This window comes from Lichenostomus cassidix, unplaced genomic scaffold (assembly GCF_008360975.1).
Source record: "Lichenostomus cassidix isolate B80296 unplaced genomic scaffold, HeHo_3.0 HiC_scaffold_34, whole genome shotgun sequence".
NCBI classification, from domain to species: Eukaryota; Metazoa; Chordata; class Aves; order Passeriformes; family Meliphagidae; genus Lichenostomus; species Lichenostomus cassidix.
This window is the reverse complement of record NW_028147431.1, coordinates 1,054,764-1,075,477: the sequence shown is the minus strand read 5'-3', so window position 1 is coordinate 1,075,477 and position 20,714 is coordinate 1,054,764. Positions and strand designations below refer to the sequence as shown.

At 56.4% G+C, this 20,714-nt stretch overlaps 1 protein-coding gene across 1 annotated transcript in view; it reads left to right on the top strand.

The window, feature by feature from the left end:
* The window catches only part of LOC146423095 (retinal guanylyl cyclase 1-like), a 35,653-nt gene extending 15,087 nt beyond the window's left edge, over window positions 1-20,566 (top strand). The window contains exons 9-19 of the mRNA XM_085045069.1: window positions 2,063-2,239; window positions 4,380-4,536; window positions 5,207-5,356; window positions 6,461-6,609; window positions 9,989-10,152; window positions 11,508-11,700; window positions 13,189-13,363; window positions 15,092-15,190; window positions 16,723-16,817; window positions 18,300-18,385; window positions 20,469-20,566. Of these exons, the coding sequence (XP_084901195.1) occupies window positions 2,063-2,239; window positions 4,380-4,536; window positions 5,207-5,356; window positions 6,461-6,609; window positions 9,989-10,152; window positions 11,508-11,700; window positions 13,189-13,363; window positions 15,092-15,190; window positions 16,723-16,817; window positions 18,300-18,385; window positions 20,469-20,559 (1,536 nt within the window). The 3' untranslated portion in view covers window positions 20,560-20,566. The remainder of the gene's footprint in view (window positions 1-2,062; window positions 2,240-4,379; window positions 4,537-5,206; window positions 5,357-6,460; window positions 6,610-9,988; window positions 10,153-11,507; window positions 11,701-13,188; window positions 13,364-15,091; window positions 15,191-16,722; window positions 16,818-18,299; window positions 18,386-20,468) is intronic.
* Window positions 20,567-20,714: the final 148 nt, after the last annotated feature.

Below are 20,714 nucleotides of genomic sequence, written 5' to 3'. Positions count from 1 at the left end.
ACATTGGACAGTCATGGGGACAAAGTTGGGTCATGGTGGGACAGTTCTGGATCATGGTGGGACAACCCTGGACCGTGGGGACAATCCTGGACTATTGGGGACAATGCTGGACCATTGGGGACAATGCTGGACTGTGAGGACAATCCTGGACTATTGGGGACAATCCTGGACTGTGGGGACAATCCTGGACTATTGGGGACAATCCTGGACCTTGGGGGACAATCCTGGACTATTGGGGACAATCCTGGACTATTGGGGACAATCCTGGACTGTGGGGACAATGCTGGACCATGGAGGACAATCCTGGACTATGGGGGACAATCCTGGACTGTGGGGACAATCCTGGACTATTGGGGACAATCCTGGACCTTGGGGGACAATCCTGGACTATTGGGGACAATGCTGGACCGTTGGGGACAATCCTGGACTATTGGGGACAATGCTGGACCGTGGGGGACAATCCTGGACTGTGGGGACAATCCTGGACTATTGGGGGACAATCCTGGACTGTGGGGACAATCCTGGACTATTGGGGACAATGCTGGACCTTGGGGACAATCCTGGACTATTGGGGACAATCCTGGATGGTGGGGACAATCCTGGACTACTGGGGACCATCCTGGACCATAGGGGACAATCCTGGACCGTGGGGACAATCCTGGACTGTGGGGGACAATCCTGGACTGTGGGGGACAATCCTGGACTATTGGGGACAATGCTGGACTATTGGGGACAATCCTGGACCGTGGGGGACAATGCTGGACCGTGAGGGACAATCCTGGACTATTGGGGACAATCCTGGACCTTGGGGACAATCCTGGACCTTGGGGGACAATGCTGGACTGTGGGGGACAATCCTGGACCGTGGGGGACAATCCTGGACCATGGGGGACAATCCTGGACCATGGGGGACATGGCAGTCCAGGCCAGGTCATGGGGAGTCAATGTTGGCCACATCCCATGTGTCCCCAACCCTGTCCCATGTGTCCCCAACCCGTGTCCCCAACCCTGTCCCATGTGTCCCCAACCCTGTCCCATGTGTCCCCATGCCACGTGTCCCTCCTCCACCCCATGTGTCCCCACCATGGTCCCACCTGTCCCCACCCCACCTGTCCCTCCTCCACCCTACCTGTCCCCATCCCACCTGTCCCTGCTCCACCCCACCGTCCCACCGTCACCCCGATGTCCACTCCCTGTCCCCATGTCCCTGTCCCACCTGTCCCCACCCTCACCCTGATGTCCCCAATGTCCCCGATGTCCCCGATGTCCCCTCCCTGTCCCACCTGTCCCTGCGCCATCCCACCTGTCCCCACCATGGTCCCACATGTCCCCCCCGTCCCCATGTCCCCACCCTCACCCCGATGTCCCCACCTGTCCCCAATGTCCCCTCTCTGTCCCACCTGTCCCTGCTCCATCCCACTTGTCCCCACCATGGTCCCACATGTCCCCAACCCACCCCACCTGTCCCTGCTCCACTGATGTCCCCACCTGTCCCCACCTGTCCCCAATGTCCCCTCCCTGTCCCACATGCCGCCTCCCCATCCCCATGTCCCCTCCCTGTCCCGTGTCCCCTCCCTGTCCCTGCTCCACCCCACTGTCCCCACCACCCCACTGTCCCTTCCCCATCCCCATGTCCCCAATGTCCAACCTGTCCCTGCTCCATCCCACCTGTCCCCACCATGGTCCCCAATGTCCCCCGTCCCGTGTCCCACCCTCACCCCAATGTCCCCACCTGCCCCCAATGTCCCCTCCCCATCCTCCTGTCCCTGTTCCACCCCACTGTCCCCACCATGGTCCCACCTGTCCCCAACCCACCCCACCCATCCCTGCTCCACCGATGTCCCCACCTGTCCCCAATGTCCCCTCCCTGTCCTCATGTCCCTTCCCCATCCCCATGTCCCCAATGTCCCCAATGTCCCCAATGTCCCCAATGTCCCCTCCCTGTCCCCATGTCCCTTCCCCATCCCCATGTCCCCAATGTCCCCAATATCCCCAATGTCCCCAACGCCCCCGATGTCCCCAATGTCCCCTCTGTCCCCGCTGTCCCCGCTGTCCCCCGCAGCTGCGTGACCTGCGCCACGAGAACGTGAACCTGTTCCTGGGGTTCTTCCACGACTGCGGCATCTTCGCCATCGTGTCGGAGCACTGCTCCCGCGGCAGCCTGGAGGACCTGCTGCGCAACGAGGACATGAAGCTCGACTGGATGTTCAAGTCCTCCCTGCTCATCGACCTCATCAAGGTGCCCGCGGGGTCGCCTTGGGGGTCCGGTGGCCGTGGGGTGGCCATGGTGGCCTTGATGGTCTGGTGGTCGTTGGGTGGCCATGGGGTGGTCATGGGGTGGTTTTGGTGGTCATGGTGGCCTTGATGGTCTGGTGGTCATTGGGTGGTCATGGTGTGGTTTTATGGTGGTGTTGGTGGTGTTGGTGGCCACAGGGTGGCCTTGATGGTCTGGTGGTCATGGGTTGGTCTGGTGGTCATGTGGTGGTCTGGTGGTCATGTGGTGGTCGTGGTGGCCGTGGTGGCCTTGATGGTCTGGTGGTCATTGGGTGGTCATGGGGTGGTCATGGTGGCCATGGTGGCCTTGATGGTCTGGTGGTCATTGGGTGGTTGTGGGGTGGTCATGGGGTGGTCATGGTGGCCACGGTGGCCTTGATGGTCTGGTGGCCATGGGGTGGTCATGGGGTGGTCATGGGGTGGCCATGGTGGCCATGGTGGCTTTGGGGGTCTGGTGGCCATGGGGTGGCTGTGGGGTGGTCATGGGGTGGTCATGGGGTGGTCATGGTGGCCTTGATGGTCTGGTGGTCATTGGGTGGTCGTGGGGTGGTCATGGGGTGGTTTTATGGTGGTTTTGGTGGTGTTGGTGGCCATGGGGTGGTCTGGTGGTCATGGTGGCCATGGTGGCCTTGATGGTCTGGTGGTTGTTGGGTAGCCATGGGGTGGTTTTGTGGTGGTTTTGGTGGACATGGTGGCCTTGATGGTCTGGTGGTGTTGGTGGCCATGGGGTGATCATGGGGTGGTCTGGTGGCCATGGTGGCTCTGGTGGCCATGGGGTGGCCTTGATGGTCTGGTGGTTGTGGGGTGGTCATGGAGTGACCATGGCGGCTCTGGTGGTGTTGGTGGTCATGATGGTGGTCATGTGGTGGTCTGGTGGTCATGGGGTGGTCATGGGGTGGTCATGGCGGCCATGGTGGCCTTGATGGTCTGGTGGTCCTTGGGTGGCCATGGGGTGGTTTTATGGTGGTTTTGGTGGTGTTGGTGGCCATGGGGTGGTCTTGATGGTCTGGTGGTCATGGGACGGTCTGCTGGTCATGATGGTGGTCATGGGGTGGTCTGGTGGCCATGGGGTGGCCTTGGTGGTGTTGGTGGCCATTGGGTGGCCATGGGGTGGTCATGGGGTGGTCATGGTGGCCATGGGGTGGCCTTGGTGGTGTTGGTGGCCATGGGGTGGTCATGGGGTGGTCTGGTGGCCATGGGGTGGCCTTGGAGGTGTTGGTGGCCATGGGGTGGCCATGGGGTGGTCATGGGGTGGTCATGGTGGCCATGGGGTGGCCTTGATGGTCTGGTGGTCATGGGGTGGCCATGGTGGCTGTGGTGTTGTTGGTGGCCATGGGGTGGCCTTGATGGCCTGGTGGCCATGGGGTGGTCAAGGGGTGTCCTTGGTGGTCAGGTGGCCACGAGGTGACCTTGATGGTGGCCACGATATTCTCAGCCATGACATTGTTGAGTGACCATGACGCTGTTGGCCATGGCATTGATTGGTGACCATGGTGTTGATTGGTGACCATGATGGTGTTGACCATGGTGATGGTTGACCACAGTGATGGTTGACCATGGTGATGGTTGACCATGGCAATGGCTGACCACGGCGATGGCTGACCACAGCAATGGCTGACCACGGAGGTGGTTGACCATGGTGATGGTTGACCACAACAATGGTTGCTGACCATGACATTGGTTGTTGACCATGATGTTGTTGACCTCTGCAATGGTTGACCACAGCAATGGTTGACCATGGTCATGGTTGACCACAACAATGGCTGACCACAGCGATGGCTGTCCACAAAAATGGTTGACCATGACAATGGCTGACCACGGCCATGGCTGACCACAGCAATGGCTGACCACGGCCACGGATGACCACAGCAATGGTTGACCATGGTTATGGCTGACCACAGTGTGGTTGACCATGGTGATGGTTCACCATGGCAATGGCTGACCACAGCAATGCCTGACCATGACAATGGCCGACCACAGCAATGGCTGACCACAGCAATGGCTGACCACAGCAATGGCTGACCACGACCATGGCTGACCACAGCCATGGCTGACCACAGCCATGGCTGACCACAGCGATGGCTGACCACTCACTGTCCCCTCAGGGTGTCCGCTACCTCCACCACCGCGACGTTGTCCACGGGCGGCTCAAGTCGCGGAACTGCGTGGTGGACGGTCGCTTCGTCCTCAAGGTCACTGACCACGGCTACAACCAGCTGCTGGAGGCCCAGCGCGTGCCGGCCCCGCCCCCACAGCCCCACGGTGAGGGCGTGGCCGGGGGCGGGGCCTGGTGGGGTGTGGCCTTGTGGGCGTGGCCTCGTGGGCGTGGCCTCCTGGCCCTCAATGGAGGCTCTGAAGGTCCAAGAAGGGGCGTGGCTTTGGGTGTGGGCGTGGCTCTGGGTGTGGGCAGTGGGTGGGGCTAAGAGGAAGAGGCGTGGCTTCCCTGGGAAGGGGCGTGGCCTCGGGTGTGGTCAGCAGAAAGGGCGTGGCCTTAGGGTCAGGAGGGGATTGCAGGATGTGGGCGTGGCCTGTAGGCTCGGAGCTGAAAGAGGGCGTGGCCACAGAAACCCCACCCATTTGGGGCGGGGTCTGCCTGAGTGGGCGTGGCCTGTTCGTTTGGGGGCGTGGCCTGTCCATTCTGTGATGTCACCACTCCCAGGCTGATAGCCATGGGGAAGGGGGCGTGGTTTGCCTGTAAGGGGCGTGTCCTGTTTGGGAGTGGGCGTGGTCTCCACGTGGGCGTGTCCTCCCACCAAGTGGGCGTGTCCTCCCACCCAGTGGGCGTGGCCACACCCTCTACCACTCTCCCATTAGCTCCCAGCTTGTTGTGGGCGTATCTTATCACAGTGGGCGTGGTTTCCCCGGGGGTGGGCGTGGTTTATGGAGGTGGGCGTGTCCCGGTGGGCGTGTCCTGACGTGGCCCCGCCCCCAGAGCGGCTGTGGACAGCGCCGGAGCTGCTGCGGGACGAAGCCCTGGAGCGCCGCGGCTCCTTCCGGGGAGACGTGTACGGGATCGGGATCATCATGCAGGAGGTGATCTGCCGCAGCGCCCCCTACTGCATGCTGGGGCTGCCCCCCGAAGGTGAGGGACCCCAAAAACCCCAAAACTGACCCCAAAATCGAGATCTGCACCCCTAAAAACCCCCTACTGCATGCTGGGGCTGCCCCCCGAAGGTGAGACCCCAAAACTGACCCCAAAAATGAGATCAGGAGCCCCAAAAACCCCCTACTGCATGCTGGGGCTGCCCCCCGAAGGTGAGACCCCAAAACTGACCCCAAAACTGACCCCAAACTGACCCCAAAAATGAGATCCAGAGCCCTAAAAACCCCAAAATGACCCATAAATGACCCCGTCACCCCATCAGTGACCCATGAGTGACCCCATAACTGACCTTAACTGACCCCATCAGTGACCCATGACTGACCCCATAAATGACCATCACTGACCCCATAACTGACCCCAACTGACCCATAACTGACCCCATAACTGACCCATCACTGACCGCAGAGATCATCGAGAAGGTGCAGAAGCCTCCTTTACTCTGCCGTCCGGTGGTCTCAGCTGACCATAACTGACCCCATAACTGACCATAACTGACCCATAACTGACCCCTAACTGACCCCATAACTGACCCCATAACTGACAACATAACTGACCATCACTGACCCCATAACTGACCCCATAACTGACTATCACTGACCCCATAACTGACCCCATAACTGACTATCACTGACCCCATAACTGACCCCATAACTGACTATCACTGACCCCATAACTGACCCCATAACTGACCCATAACTGACCCATAACTGACCCCATAATTGACCATAACTGACCATAACTGGCCCATAACTGACCCATAACTGACCCATAACTGACCCATAACTGACCCCATAACTGACCCCATAACTGACCCCATAACTGACTATCACTAACCCCATAACTGACCCCATAACTAACCCCATAACTGACCATCACTGACTCCATAACTGACCATTACTGACTGCACAGATCATCGAGAAGGTGCAGAAGCGTCCTCCACTCTGCCGTCCGGCCGTCTCAGCTGACCATAACTGACCCCTAACTGACCCCATAACTGACTATCACTAACCCCATCACTGACCCCATAACTAACCCCGTAACTGACCATCACTGACTCCATAACTGACCACTAACTGACCACAGAGATCATCGAGAAGGTGCAGAAGCCTCCCCCGCTCTGCCGTCCGGCCGTCTCGGCTGACCAGGCGCCACTCGAGTGCATCCACCTGATGAAGGAGTGCTGGAGTGAGCAACCTGAGCGGAGACCCACCATCGACCAGGTGTTCGACCAGGTGAGACAACCTGGACAGGTGTGAGATGGTGGGACCAGTATAGAACCAGTATGGGGTGGTGGGACCAGTATGGGATCACTATGGGCTGAGTGAGCAACCTGAGCGGAGACCCACCATCGACCAGGTGTTCGACCAGGTGAGCTCACCTGAGACAGGTGTGAGATGGTGGGACCAGTGTGGGACAGGTGTGGGATGGTGGAACCAGTGTGGAACCAGTATGGGACTGGTGAGACCAGTATGGGATCAGTATGGGTTGGAGTGAGCAACCTGAGCAGAGACCCACCATCGACCAGGTGTTCGACCAGGTGAGCTCACCTGAGACAGGTGAGACAGGTGTGGGACCAGAGTGGGATGGTGAGACCAGTATGGGATCAGTGTGGGATGAGTGAACAACCTGATCCCATGAGCGGGTCTCCCTGAGCGGAGACCCACCATCGACCAGGTGTGAGACCAGGTGAGACAACCTGGGACAGGTGTGACCAGTGTGGGACTGGTGAGACCAGTGTGGGATGGTGGGACCAGTATGGAACCAGTATGGGACTGGTGAGACCAGTATGGGATCAGTATGGGTTGAGTGAGCAACCTGAGCGGAGACCCACCATGGACCAGGTGTGAGACCAGGTGAGACAACCTGGACAGGTGAGACAGGTGTGGGACCAGAGTGGGATGGTGGAACCACTATGGAACCAGTATGGGACTGGTGAGACCAGTATGGGTTGGAGTGAGGAACCTGAGCGGAGAACGACCATTGACCAGGTGTTCGACCAGGTGAGCTCACCTGAGACAGGTGAGACCAGGTGTGGGACCAGTATGGGACAGGTGAGACCAGTATGGGGTAATGGGACCAGTAAGGAACCAGTATGGGCTGAGTGAGCAACCTGAGCGGAGACCGACCATCGACCAGGTGTGAGACCAGGTGAGACAACCTGGACAGGTGAGACAGGTGTGGGACCAGTGTGAGATGGTGAGACCAGTATGGAACCAGTATGGGACTGGTGAGACCAGTATGGGATCAGTGTGGGATGAGTGAGCAACCTGAGCGGAGACCCACCATCGACCAGGTGTGAGACCAGGTGAGACAACCTGTGACAGGTGAGACCAGTGGGGGACCAGAGTGGGATGGTGGGACCAGTATGGAACCAGTATAGGACTGGTGAGACCAGTATGGGGTGGTGAGATCAGTATGGGGTTGAGTGAGCAACCTGAGCGGAGACTGACCATTGACCAGGAGTGAGACCAGGTGAGCTCACCTGAGACAGGTGAGACCAGTGTGGGACCAGGGTGAGATGGTGAGACCAGTATGGAACCAGTATGGGACTGGTGAGACCAGTATGGGACCAGTATGGGACTGGTGAGACCAGTATGGGACCAGTATGGGACTGGTGAGACCAGTATGGGTTGGAGTGAGGAACCTGAGCAGAGAACGACCATTGACCAGGTGTGAGACCAGACGAGCTCACCTGGGACAGGTGAGACAGGTGTGGGACCAGGGTGGGATGGTGAGACCAGCGTGGAACTGGTGTGGGGCACTGGGACCAGTATGGGACCAGTATGGGTTGGAGTGAGGAACCCAAGAGGAGACCAACCATGGACCAGGTGTGAGACCAGGTGAGCTCACCTGGACAGGTGTGGGATGGTGGGACCAGTATGGGACCGGTGTGGGTTGGAGTGAGTGACCTGAGAGTAGACCGACCATCGACCAGGTGTGAGACCAGGTGAGACCAGTACGGGACTGGTGGGACCAGTGTGGTGTTCCATGGAGTTCCATGGGATTCTCCGGGGTTCCGTGGGGCTCCATGTGGTCTCCATGGGGTTCCATGGGTTTCTATGGGGATTCCATGGAGTTCCATGAGGTTCCATTGGGTTTTATGGGGTCTTCATGGTGTTCTGTGGGATTCTAGAGGTTTCCATGGGGTTCTATGGGGTCTCCGTGGGTTCTCCATGGGGTTCCATGGATCTCGATGGGTTTCTATGGGGTCTCCATGGGGTTCCATGGGTCTGACCCACACCTCCGGCCCCATGGGTCAGTTCAAGGGCATCAACAAGGGCCGCAAGACCAACATCATCGACTCGTTGGGTTCCTCTGGGGTTTCCATGGGGTTCCATGGGTTTCCATGGGGATTGCATGGAGTTCCATGGGGCTCTATGGGGTTCTATGGGGTTCTATGGGGTCCCCATGGGGTTCCATGGGATTTAATGGAATTTCATGGGGTCTCCATGCGGTTCCTATGGGATTCTATGGGATTTTATGGGGTTCCATGGGGTTCCATGGGGTTCCATGGGGTCTCCATGGGGTTTCTATGGGATTCCATGAGATTCTATGGGTTTCCATGGGGTTCCATGGGTTTCCATGGGTTTCCATGGGGTTTCATGGATGTCTATGGGGTTCTGTGGGATTTTATGAGATTCAATGGATCTCTATGGGGTTCCATGGGGTTCCATGGATCTCTATGGGAGTCTATGCAATTCCATGAGGTCTCCATGGGTCCCCATGGGGTTCTATGGGATTTTATGGGATCTCCATGGGTTTCTATGGGTTTCTATGGGATTTTATGGGTTTCTATGGGATTTTATGGGTTTCTATGGGATTTTATGGTATCTCCATGGGTTTCTATGGGATTTTATGGTATCTCCATGGGTTTCTATGGGGTCTTCATGGGTCTCCATGGATTCTATGGGATTCCATGGGTTTCTATGGGGTTCCATGAGTTCCACGGGGTTCCATGGGTCTGACCCACACCTCTGGGTCAGTTCAAGGGCATCAACAAGGGCCGCAAGACCAACATCATCGACCCCATGGGTTCCTCTGGGGTTTCCATGGATCTCTATGGGGTTCTATGGATCTCCATGGGGTTTCTATGGGTTTCTATGGGATTTTATGGGATCTCCATGGGTTTCTATGGGATTTCATGGGTTTCTATGGGGTTCTATGGGATTTTATGGTATCTCCATGGGGTTTCTATGGGATTTCATGGGTTTCTATGGGGTTCTATGGGATTTTATGGTATCTCCATGGGGTTCTATGGGATTTTATGGTATCTCCATGGGGTTTCTATGGGGTTCTACAGGATTTTATGGATTTCTATGGGATTTTATGGTATCTCCATGGGTTTCTATGGGATTTTATGGGATCTCCATGGGGTTTCTATGGGATTTCATGGGTTTCTATGGGTTTCTATGGGATTTTATGGTATCTCCATGGGGTTTCTATGGGATTTCATGGGTTTCTATGGGGTTCTACGGGATTATATGGATTTCTATGGGATTTTATGGTATCTCCATGGGTTTCTATGGGATTTTATGGTATCTCCACGGGATTTTATGGATTTCTGTGGGGTTCCATGGGTTTCCGTGGGTCTGACCCACCCCTCCGGGTCAGTTCAAGGGCATCAACAAGGGCCGCAAGACCAACATCATCGACTCGATGCTGCGCATGCTGGAGCAGTACAGCAGCAACCTGGAGGATCTGATCCGCGAGAGGACCGAGGAGCTCGAGATCGAGAAGCAGAAGACGGACAAGCTGCTGACCCAGATGCTGCCGCCGTGGGTCGCCGTGGGGCTGGGGGGGAGTTGGGGGACTGGGGTGGTCAGTGGGGTGGTCAGTGGGGTGGGTGTTGCCCCATAGATCCCATAGGGAGATGGGGGTGGGCGGGGTGGAGGCTGGGGGGAGTTTGACCCACTGACCACTGCAGAGCTATGGGGCAGGAGAGGTCAGCCTTGACCCACTGACCACTCCAGATCTGTGGGGCAGGAGAGGTCAGCCTTGACCCATTGACCACTGCAGAGCTATGGGGCAGGAGAGGTCAGCCTTGACCCATTGACCACTGCAGAGCTGTGGGGCAGGAGAGGTCAGGAGGGTCACCAAGGGGAGGTTGAGGTCAACCTTGACTCATTGACCACTCCAGATCTGTGGGGCAGGAGAGGTCAACCTTGACCCACTGACCACTGCAGATCTATGGGTCAGCAGGTCAGGGTGACCCTGGAAGACCCTTTGTGGTCAACCTTGACCCACTGACCCCTCCAGTTCTGTGGGTCACCAGAAGGTCTCAATGACCACGCTGGACTCTCTTTGACCACCAAGACCCCCTGGACCCTCTGGGTGACCCTGGGTGACCCCACTGACCCCTGGGTGACTCCTGCTGACCCCTGGATGACCCCCGCTGACCCCACTGACCCTACTGACCCCTGCTGACCCCTGGGAGACCCTGATGACCCCGCTGACCCCTGTTGACCTCACTGACCCTGCTGACCTCACCGCCCCCTACTGACCCCTGTTGACCTCACTGACCCCACTGACTCTGCTAATCCCACTGACCCCACTGACCCCACTGACCCCTGGGTGACCCCACTGACCCCCCTGACCTCACTGCCCCCCACTGACCACACCAACCCCACTGACCCCTGAGTGACCCCTGGATGACCCCACTGACCCCACTGACCCCACTGACCTCACTGCCCCCACTGACTCCACTGACCCCCACTGACCCCATTGCCCCTCACTGACCCCCACTGACCCCATTGCCCCTCACTGACCCCCACTGACCATACTGACCCCCCCTGCCCCCTGCTGACCTCACTGACCCCTGGCTGACCCCTGCTGACCTCACTGCCCCCACTGACCCCACTGACCCTATTGCCCCCACTGACCCCCACTGACCCCAATGCTCTGCACCACCCCTGCTGACCCCGCTGACCCCTGACTGACCCCTGGATGACCCCTCTGACCCCGCTGACCCCTGGCTGCCCCCTGGGTGACCTCACTGACCCCACTGACCCCACTGACCCCCACTGACCACACCGGCCCCACTGACCCCAGCATCCCCCACTGACCCCTGCTGACCCCACTGACCCCTGGGTGACCTCTGACTGACCCCACTGCCCCCTGTCTGACCCCGCAGGTCGGTGGCCGAGGCGCTCAAGATGGGCACGCCGGTGGAGCCCGAGTACTTCGAGGAGGTCACTCTGTACTTCAGCGACATCGTGGGCTTCACCACCATCTCGGCCATGAGCGAGCCCATCGAGGTCGTTGACCTCCTCAATGACCTCTACACCCTCTTCGACGCCATCATCGGCTCCCACGACGTCTACAAGGTGACCACGGCCGCGGGCTGAGGGGTCAAGGGGTCATTGGGTCACTGGTCATGTCGTGGTCATCATGGTCATCATGGTCATCATGGTCATCCTGGTCACGGAGTCATTGGTCACCTCAGGATGGGATTGGGGTCAGTGGTGACCATGGAGTCATTGGGTCATTGGTCACCTCAGGAAGGGTTTGGGGTCAGTGGTGGCTACAAGGTGACCATGGCTGTGGTCTGAGGGGTCATTGGGTCATTGCTCATGTCATGGTCATCATGGTCATACGAGTCAGAGGGTCATTGGTCACCTCAGGATGGGGTTGGGGTCAGTGGTGGCTACAAGGTGACCACGGCTGCGGGGTCAAGGGGTCATTGGGTCATTGGTCACCTCATGGTCATCATGGTCATACCAGTTAGAGGGTCATTGGTCACCTCAGGAAGTGAGTCTGGGGTCAGTGGTGGCTACAAGGTGACCACGGCCGTGGGCTGAGGGGTCACGGGGTCACTGGGTCATTGGTCAGCTTGTGGTCATTGTGGTCATCATGGTCAGGGTGTCATTGGTCACCTCAGGATGGGGTTGGGGTCAGTGGTGGCTACAAGGTAACCATGGCTGTGGTCTGAGGGGTCAGGGGGTCATTGGGTCATTGGTCACCTCAGGATGGGGTTGGGGTCAATGATGGCCACGGCTAGATAGGTCATGCGGTCATTGGTCACCTCATGGTCATCCCAGTCAGGGGATCGTTGGTCATCTCAGGATGGGAGTTTGGGTCAGTGGTGGCCATGGGCTGAGGGGTCAGGGGGTCATTGGTCACCTCAGGAAAGGGGTTGGGGTCAGTGGTGACCATGGGCTCATGGGTCATGGGTGGTTACCGCATGGTCATCCCAGTCAGGAGATCATTGGTCACCTCAGAATGGGGGTTGGGGTCACCATGGGGTCATGGGTGAGAGGTGGTCACCTCATGGTCATCCTGGTCAGGGCGTCATTGGTCACCTCAGGATGGTTTGGGGTCAGTGGTGTCATCTACAAGGTGACCATGGCTGTGGTCAGATAGGTCATGAGGTTATTGGTCACCTCAGGAAAGTGGTTGGGGTCAGTGGTGGTGGTCACAGTTGGGGTGACCCCATGGACCTGCTTGAGGTGACCTCATGGCCAAGGTCAAGATGGTCCCATGGCTGTGGTCAAGGTGGCCCCATGGACCTGCTTGAGGTGACCTCATGGCCAAGGTCAAGCCATGGTACCACAGCCACGGTCAAGGTGATCCCATGGTGGTCCAAGCCATGGTCCCAGCTGGACTTTGGCCACCAAGAAGGCCTGTGGCCACCATGTGAAGGTTCCTGGTGGTCTAAGCCATGGTCAAGGTGACCTCATGGTGGTCCAAGCCATGGTCCCAGCTGGACTTTGGCCACCAGGAGCTGCCATGTCCACCACATGAATCTCACCCAACATTCCTGGGGGCGTGTCCCTGTCCCGATGGGCGTGTCCCTGACGAGGCCCCGCCCCCAGGTGGAGACCATCGGCGACGCCTACATGGTGGCCTCGGGGCTGCCCAAGCGCAACGGCAATCGCCACGCCGGCGAGATCGCCAACATGTCGCTGGACATCCTCAGCTCCGTCGGCACCTTCAAGATGCGCCACATGCCCGAGGTGCCCGTCCGCATCCGGATTGGCCTGCACTCCGGTAGGACACGCCCCCTGCCTCCCAGCCACGCCCACTGACCCATAGACACACCCACTGTCCCCCAGCCACACCCACTGACCCCCATCCCCGCCCACTGCCATGCCCGAGGTGCCCGTCCGCATCCGGATTGGTCTGCACTCCGGTAGGACATGCCCCCTGCCTCCCAGCCACGCCCACTGCTCCCCAGCCCCACCCACTGTCCCCCAGCCCCGCCCAGTGCTCCACAGCCCCACCCACTGCTCCTGAGCCCCACCCCCTGAACCCCATTGGTCAATCTGGACACACCCAAGCCCCGCCCACTGACACATCCGAGGTGCCCGTCCGCATCCGGATTGGCCTACACTCCAGTAGGACACGCCCACTGCCTCCTAGCCACGCCCACTGACCCCTGGCCTGCCCTCAGCCCCGCCCAGTGCTCCACAGCCCCGCCCACTGGCACGCCCGAACTGCCTGTCAGGATCCGGATTGGGCTGCACTCCGGTAGGACACGCCCCCTGAATCCCAGCCACGCCCACTGCCCCACAGCCACACACACTGTCCCCTGCCCCGCCTCCTGAACCCCATTGGTCAGTCTGGACACACCCAAGCCACACCCACTGCCACACCCGAGGTGCCCGTCCGCATCCGGATTGGTCTGCACTGTGGTAGGCCACGCCCCCTGGACACGCCCACTGATTTCCTAGCCCCGCCCACTGCTCCTCAGCCCCACCCCCTGAATCCTATTGGTCAGTCCACACACACCCTGACACGCCCCCAACAAGCCTTGGCCACGCCCATTGGCCACACCCTTTTAGGTAATGTCCCCTACCTGTCCCCTCATTGGCCACGCCCATTCTTGGCCACGCCCAGCTTGTCGGTTAAGGGGTCAGTGCAGGTGTGACCCTTTGGCCACACCCCTGACCACGCCCTTTAGATGACCATTACAGGCCACACCCCCTGACCACGCCCTTCCTTGGCCACGCCCCTTCATCACCCATTGGCAGCCTCTGCTACCCACAATGACCACGCCCAGATTTGCCGCTCCCTGATTGGTCAATCTCCCCCCCAAGTGACCACACCCCCTCTTGGCCAACTCAACACCAGCAGGACTCATTGGGCCACACCCCTTCTAGGCCACGCCCTCAAAGACCACACCCACTCTGACCACACCCTTATTGGTCACTCCCGTCTATGACCACACCCCACTGACCACGCCCTTCTGGCCACACCCACACTGACCACACCCACCCTCTTGGCCAACACTCAATGCCATCATGGTCAATTGGTCATCTCCCATTGGCCCCAGTTGAGCCACGCCCTTATAGACCACGCCCACTCCAGCCACACCCTTTTAGGACCACACCCCACTGGCCACACCCACACTGACCACTCCCTTCTAGCCACACCTCCATTGACCACGCCCACCCTTTGACCAACACCCAATATGGTCATCACCCATTGGTCAGCTCCCATTGGCCCCATCTGGGCCACGCCCACTGTGACCACACCCTTATTGGTCACTCCATCTATGACCACACCCCCACTGACCACGCCCTTCTGGCCACACCCACCCTGACCACACCCACCTTTGGCCAACACCCCAACCCTCATCCCCCATTGACCACATCCCTTCCATTCGCCACCCATTTCTGACCCCACCCACCGAGACCACGCCCATTTCTGACTCCACCCACCTAAGCCCCGCCCCCTCGGTGAGACCCCGCCCCCTGAGGCTGGCCCCGCCCCCAGGGCCGTGCGTGGCGGGCGTGGTCGGGCTGACGATGCCGCGGTACTGCCTGTTTGGGGACACCGTGAACACGGCGTCACGGATGGAGTCCACCGGGCTGCGTGAGTGACACTGGGGACACTGATGGGGACAGTGTGGGGACACTGGGGATGTTGGGGACATGGGGGACAGCTGGGGACATTGGGGACACCATTGGGACACCGTGAACACCGCGTCACGGATGGAGTCCACCGGGCTGCGTGAGTGACACTGGGGACAGTGTGGGGACACTGGGGACAGTGTGGGGACATTGGGGATGTTGGGGACATTGGGGACACTGGGGACAGCCAGGGGACAGCTGGGGACATTGGGGACTTTGGGGACATTGGGGATGTTGGGGACACTGGGGATATTGGGGACATGTGGGACATTGGGGACAGCCAGGGGATATTGGGGACATTGGGGACATTGGGGACACTGGGGACATTGGGGACATTGGGGATATTGGGGACATTGGGGACATTGGGGACATTGGGGACAGCCAGGGGACATTGGGGACATTGGGGACACTGGGGACAGCTGGGGACACTGGGGACATTGGGGACATTGGGGACATTGGGGACATTGGGGACATTAATGGAGACATTGGGGACACCATTGGGACACTGTGAACACCACGTCACGGATGGAGTCAACCAGGCTGCGTGAGTGACACTGGGGACATTGGGGATATTGGGGACATTTGGGACACTGGGGATGTTGGGGACACTGGGGACACTGGGGATATTAATGGGGACATTGGGGACATTGGGGACATTGGGGACATTGGGGACATTGGGGACACCGTGAACACGGCGTCACAGATGGAGTCCACCGGGCTGCGTGAGTGACACTGGGGACAGCTGGGGACACTGGGGATGTTGGGGACATTTGGGGACATTGGGGATGTTGGGGACATTAATGGGAACATGGTGAACATGACGTCACACATTTTTCGGTGGTTTTGGGGTTTTCTTGGAGTTTTTTTTGAGTGTTTTTTGAGGATTTGTTTTGGTTTTTTTTGGGGTCTTTTTTGGCTTTTTATTCCAGCGGTTTTTGGGGGTGTTTTTGGGGTGTTTTTGGGGTTTTTTTGGGTGCGTTTTTCAGTTTTTTGGTGGTTTTTTTGGCAGTGTTTTTTTGGGGTGCTTTTGGGGTGTTTTGGGGATTTTTTGGGGTTTTTGGGATTTTTTTTGTTTGTTTTTTGGGGCTATTTTAGGGGTTTTTTTGCGGTTTTTTTGGGTGGTTTTGGGTTTTTTTGGGGCTGTTTTGGGGGTTTTTGCTGTGTTTTTGGGATGGTTTTGGGGTTTTTGGATTTATTTTGGGGGTTTGGGGTTTTGGGGTGTTTTGGGGGATTTTTTTGGGTTTTTTGGGGTGTTTGGGATATTTTTAGGTTTTTGGGGAGTATTTTGGGGCTGTTTAGGGTTTTTTTTGCAGCATTTTTTGGGATGGTTTTAGGGTGTCTTTTGGATTTATTTTGGGGGTTTTTGGGGATGTTTTGGGGGTGCATTTAGAGATTTTTTTGGGATTTTTTGACAGTGTTTTTGGAGGGGTTTTGGGATGGTTTTGGGGATTTTTTTGGGATTTTTTTTTGATTTCTGACCCCATTTCCCCTCAGCCTATCGCATCCATGTCAACCAGCGCACTGTCGCCATCCTGCTCTCGCTCAAGGAAGGATTCAAGGTCGACATTCGCGGCAAAACCGAGCTCAAGGTGAACCCAAAACTGCCCCAAATCACCCCAAAAAAGGGCCCCAAACCACCCCAAAAACTGCCCCAAAAACGCCCTGAAATCACCCCAAAAACTGCCTGAAATCACCTCAAAAACTGCCTGAAATCACCCCAAAAACTGCCCGAAATCACGCCAAAAACTGCCCGAAATCACCCCAAAAACTGTCCCAAATCACCCCAAAAACTGCCTGAAATCACCCCAAAAACTGCCCCAAAAACCACCTGAAGTCACCCCAAAAACTGCCCCAAAAACTGCCTGAAATCACCCCAAAAACTGCCTGAAATCACCCCAAAAACTGAATGAAATCACCCCAAAAACTGTCCCAAATCACCCCAAAAACTGCCCCAAATCACCCCAAAAACTGAATGAAATCACCCCAAAAACTGCCTGAAATCACCCCAAAACCAGCCCCAAATCACCCCAAAAACTTCTTGAGGGTCCAAAATTAACCCACAACCACAACTAGAGCCCCAAAATGGCCCAAAACCACCCCAAAATCAGCCTGAGAACCCCAAAATCCCCCTGAAACCCCTAATATAGCCCAAAATCACCCCACCCTGACCCCATAACTGACCATAACTGACTCCAAACTGACCCCATAACTGACCCATAACTGACCATAACTGACCATAACTGACCCATAACTGACCCATAACTGACCATAACTGACCATAACTGACCCATAACTGACCCATAACTGACCATCACTGACCCCATAACTGACCATCACTGACCATAACTGACCATAACTGACCCCATAACTGACCATCACTGACCCCATAACTGACCATAACTGACCCCATAACTGACCCATAACTGACCCATAACTGACCATAACTGACCATAACTGACCCATAACTGACCCATAACTGACCATCACTGACCCCATAACTGACCATAACTGACCATAACTGACCATAACTGACCCCATAACTGACCATCACTGACCCCATAACTGACCATAACTGACCATAACTGACCCATAACTGACCCATAACTGACCCATAACTGACCCATAACTGACCATAACTGACCCATAACTGACCATAACTGACCATAACTGACCCATAACTGACCCCATAACTGACCCATAACTGACCCATAACTGACCCATAACTGACCCCATAACTGACCCCATAACTGACCATAACTGACCATAACTGACCCCATAACTGACCCATAACTGACCCCATAACTGACCATAACTGACCATAACTGACCCCATAACTGACCATAACTGACAACATAACTGACCATAACTGACCCCATAACTGACCATAACTGACCATAACTAACTGACCCATAACTGACCCCATAACTGACCCATAACTGACCCCACGCTGACCCCACACTGACCCCACGCTGACCCCACACTGACCCCACACTGACCCCACACTGACCCCACGCTGACCCCATCACTGACCCCACGCTGACCCCACGCTGACCATCACTGACCCCTGACAGGGCAAGGGCGTTGAGGACACCTACTGGCTGGTTGGGCGCGAAGGATTCACCAAACCCATCCCAACCCCCCCTGACCTGCTGCCCGGGTGAGACACTGGGGACATTTGGGGACATTGATGGGGACATTGATGGGACATTGATGGGGACATTGGGGACATTGATGGGGACATTGATGGGACATTGATGGGGACATTGGGGACATTGGGGATGTTGGAGATGTTGGGGACGTTGGGGACATCATTGGACATTGGGGACAACATTGGAAATTGGGGACATTTGAGACATTGAGGACATTGGGGATATTGCGGACACTGGGGACATTAATGGGGACATTGGGGACAGTGGGGACAGCGGGGACATTGGGGACATTAATGGAGATGTTGGGGATGTTGGGATGGTGAGGACATTGGGGACATTAGTGGGGACATTGGGGACATTGGGGACATCATTGGGACATTGGGGACACTTGAGACATGGGGGACACTGGGGACATTGGGGATTTGGGGACATTAATGGGGACATTGGGGACATTGAGGACATTGGGGACACTGGGTATGTTGGGGATGTTGGGGACATTGGGGACATTGGGGATGTTGGGGAAGTTGGGGACATCATTGGGGACGTTGGGGACATTGGGGACAGTGGGGACATTGGGGACATTAATGGAGATGTTGAGGATGTTGGGATGGTGAGGACATTGGGGACATTAGTGGGGACATTGGGGACATTGAGGATATGGGGGACATTGGGGACATCATTGGACAGTGGGGACATTTGAGACATTGGGGACATTGGGAACACTGGGGACATTGGGGACACTTGAGACATGGAGGACATTGGGGACATTGGGGACATTAATGGGGACATTGAGGACATTGGGAACAGCAGGGACACTGGGGACACTTGAGACATGGGGGACATTGGGGATGTTGGGGACATTAATGGGGACAGTGGGGACATTGGGGATACTGGGGACATTGGGGGTGTTGGGGACATTGGGGAGACTGGGGACGTTGGGGACATTAATGGAGACATTGGGGACATCACTGGACATTGGGGACATTAATGGGGACATTAGAGATGTTGGGGACATTGGGGTTTGGGGACATTGGGGACATCGGGGACATTGGGGACATTTGGGACATCGGGGACGTTGGGGACGTTGGGGACATTAATGGGGACATTAATGGGGACATTGGGGATGTTGGGGACATTGTGGATATTAATGGGGACATTAGAGATGTTGGGGACATTGGGGTTTGGGGATGTTGGGGACATTAATGGGGACATTGGGGACATGGGGGACATTGGGGACATTAATGGGGATGTTGGGGACATAGGGGATATTGCGGACACTGGGGACATTAATGGGGATGTTTGGGACGTTGGGGACATTGGGGAATTTGGGGACATCATTGGGGACATTGGGATATTCGGGACACTGGGGACATTAATGGGGACATTGGAGACATTGGGGACATCATTGGGCATTGGGGACATTGGGGACATTGGGACACTTATGGGTCTTGGGGCAGTTATGGGGAATTTGGGATTTTGGGGGGAATTTGGGATTTTGGGGAGGGAATTCGGGATTTGAGAAATTTGGGATTTTGGGGGCTAATTTGGGATTCCTGGGAATTCAGGATTTTCGAACCACCCAAAATGACCCCAAAATTCCCAAAAACCCCTCAAAAATCCCTCCAAAAAAACCCCCAAAATATTCCCAAAAATTCTGAAAGAAATCCCAAAAAATCAGCAAAAAAAAATCGCAAAAATTCCAAAAGAAATCCCAAAAAATCTGAAAAAAAAAAAAAAATCCCCAAAAATTCTGAAAAAATAGAAAAAATCCGGAAAAAATCCCCAAAATTCGAAACATATCCCAAAATCCGCAAAAAAATCCCAAAAATTCGGAAAAAAAATCCAAAATCCACCAAAAAATCCCCAAAATTCCGAAAAAAATCCCAAAAATTCCAAAGAAATCCCAAAAATTCTGCAAAAAAATCCCAAAAAATCCACAAAAAAATCCCAAAAATTCGGAAAAAAATCCCAAAAATTCCAAAAGAAACCAAAAAAATCTGCAAAAGAAATCCCAAAAATTCCGGAAAAAATCCCCAAATTTCCCAAAAATCCTAAAAACCCCAAAACCCCCAAAATTCCCCCAAATTCCAGGGCGAGCAACCACGGGATCAGCCTGGACGAGATTCCCGCCGAGCGCCGCAAGAAGCTGGAGAAGGCGCGGCCGGGGCAGGTGCTGAAATAGCCACGCCCACCAGGTGAGGCCACGCCCACGGGGCTGGGAAACCACGCCCACGGTGGGAGAAACCACGCCCGTCAATCGTGATAACCCACGCCCACAAATGGGATTTTATTGCCATAAATGGTATTAGCCACGCCCATAAATGGGATAAACCACGC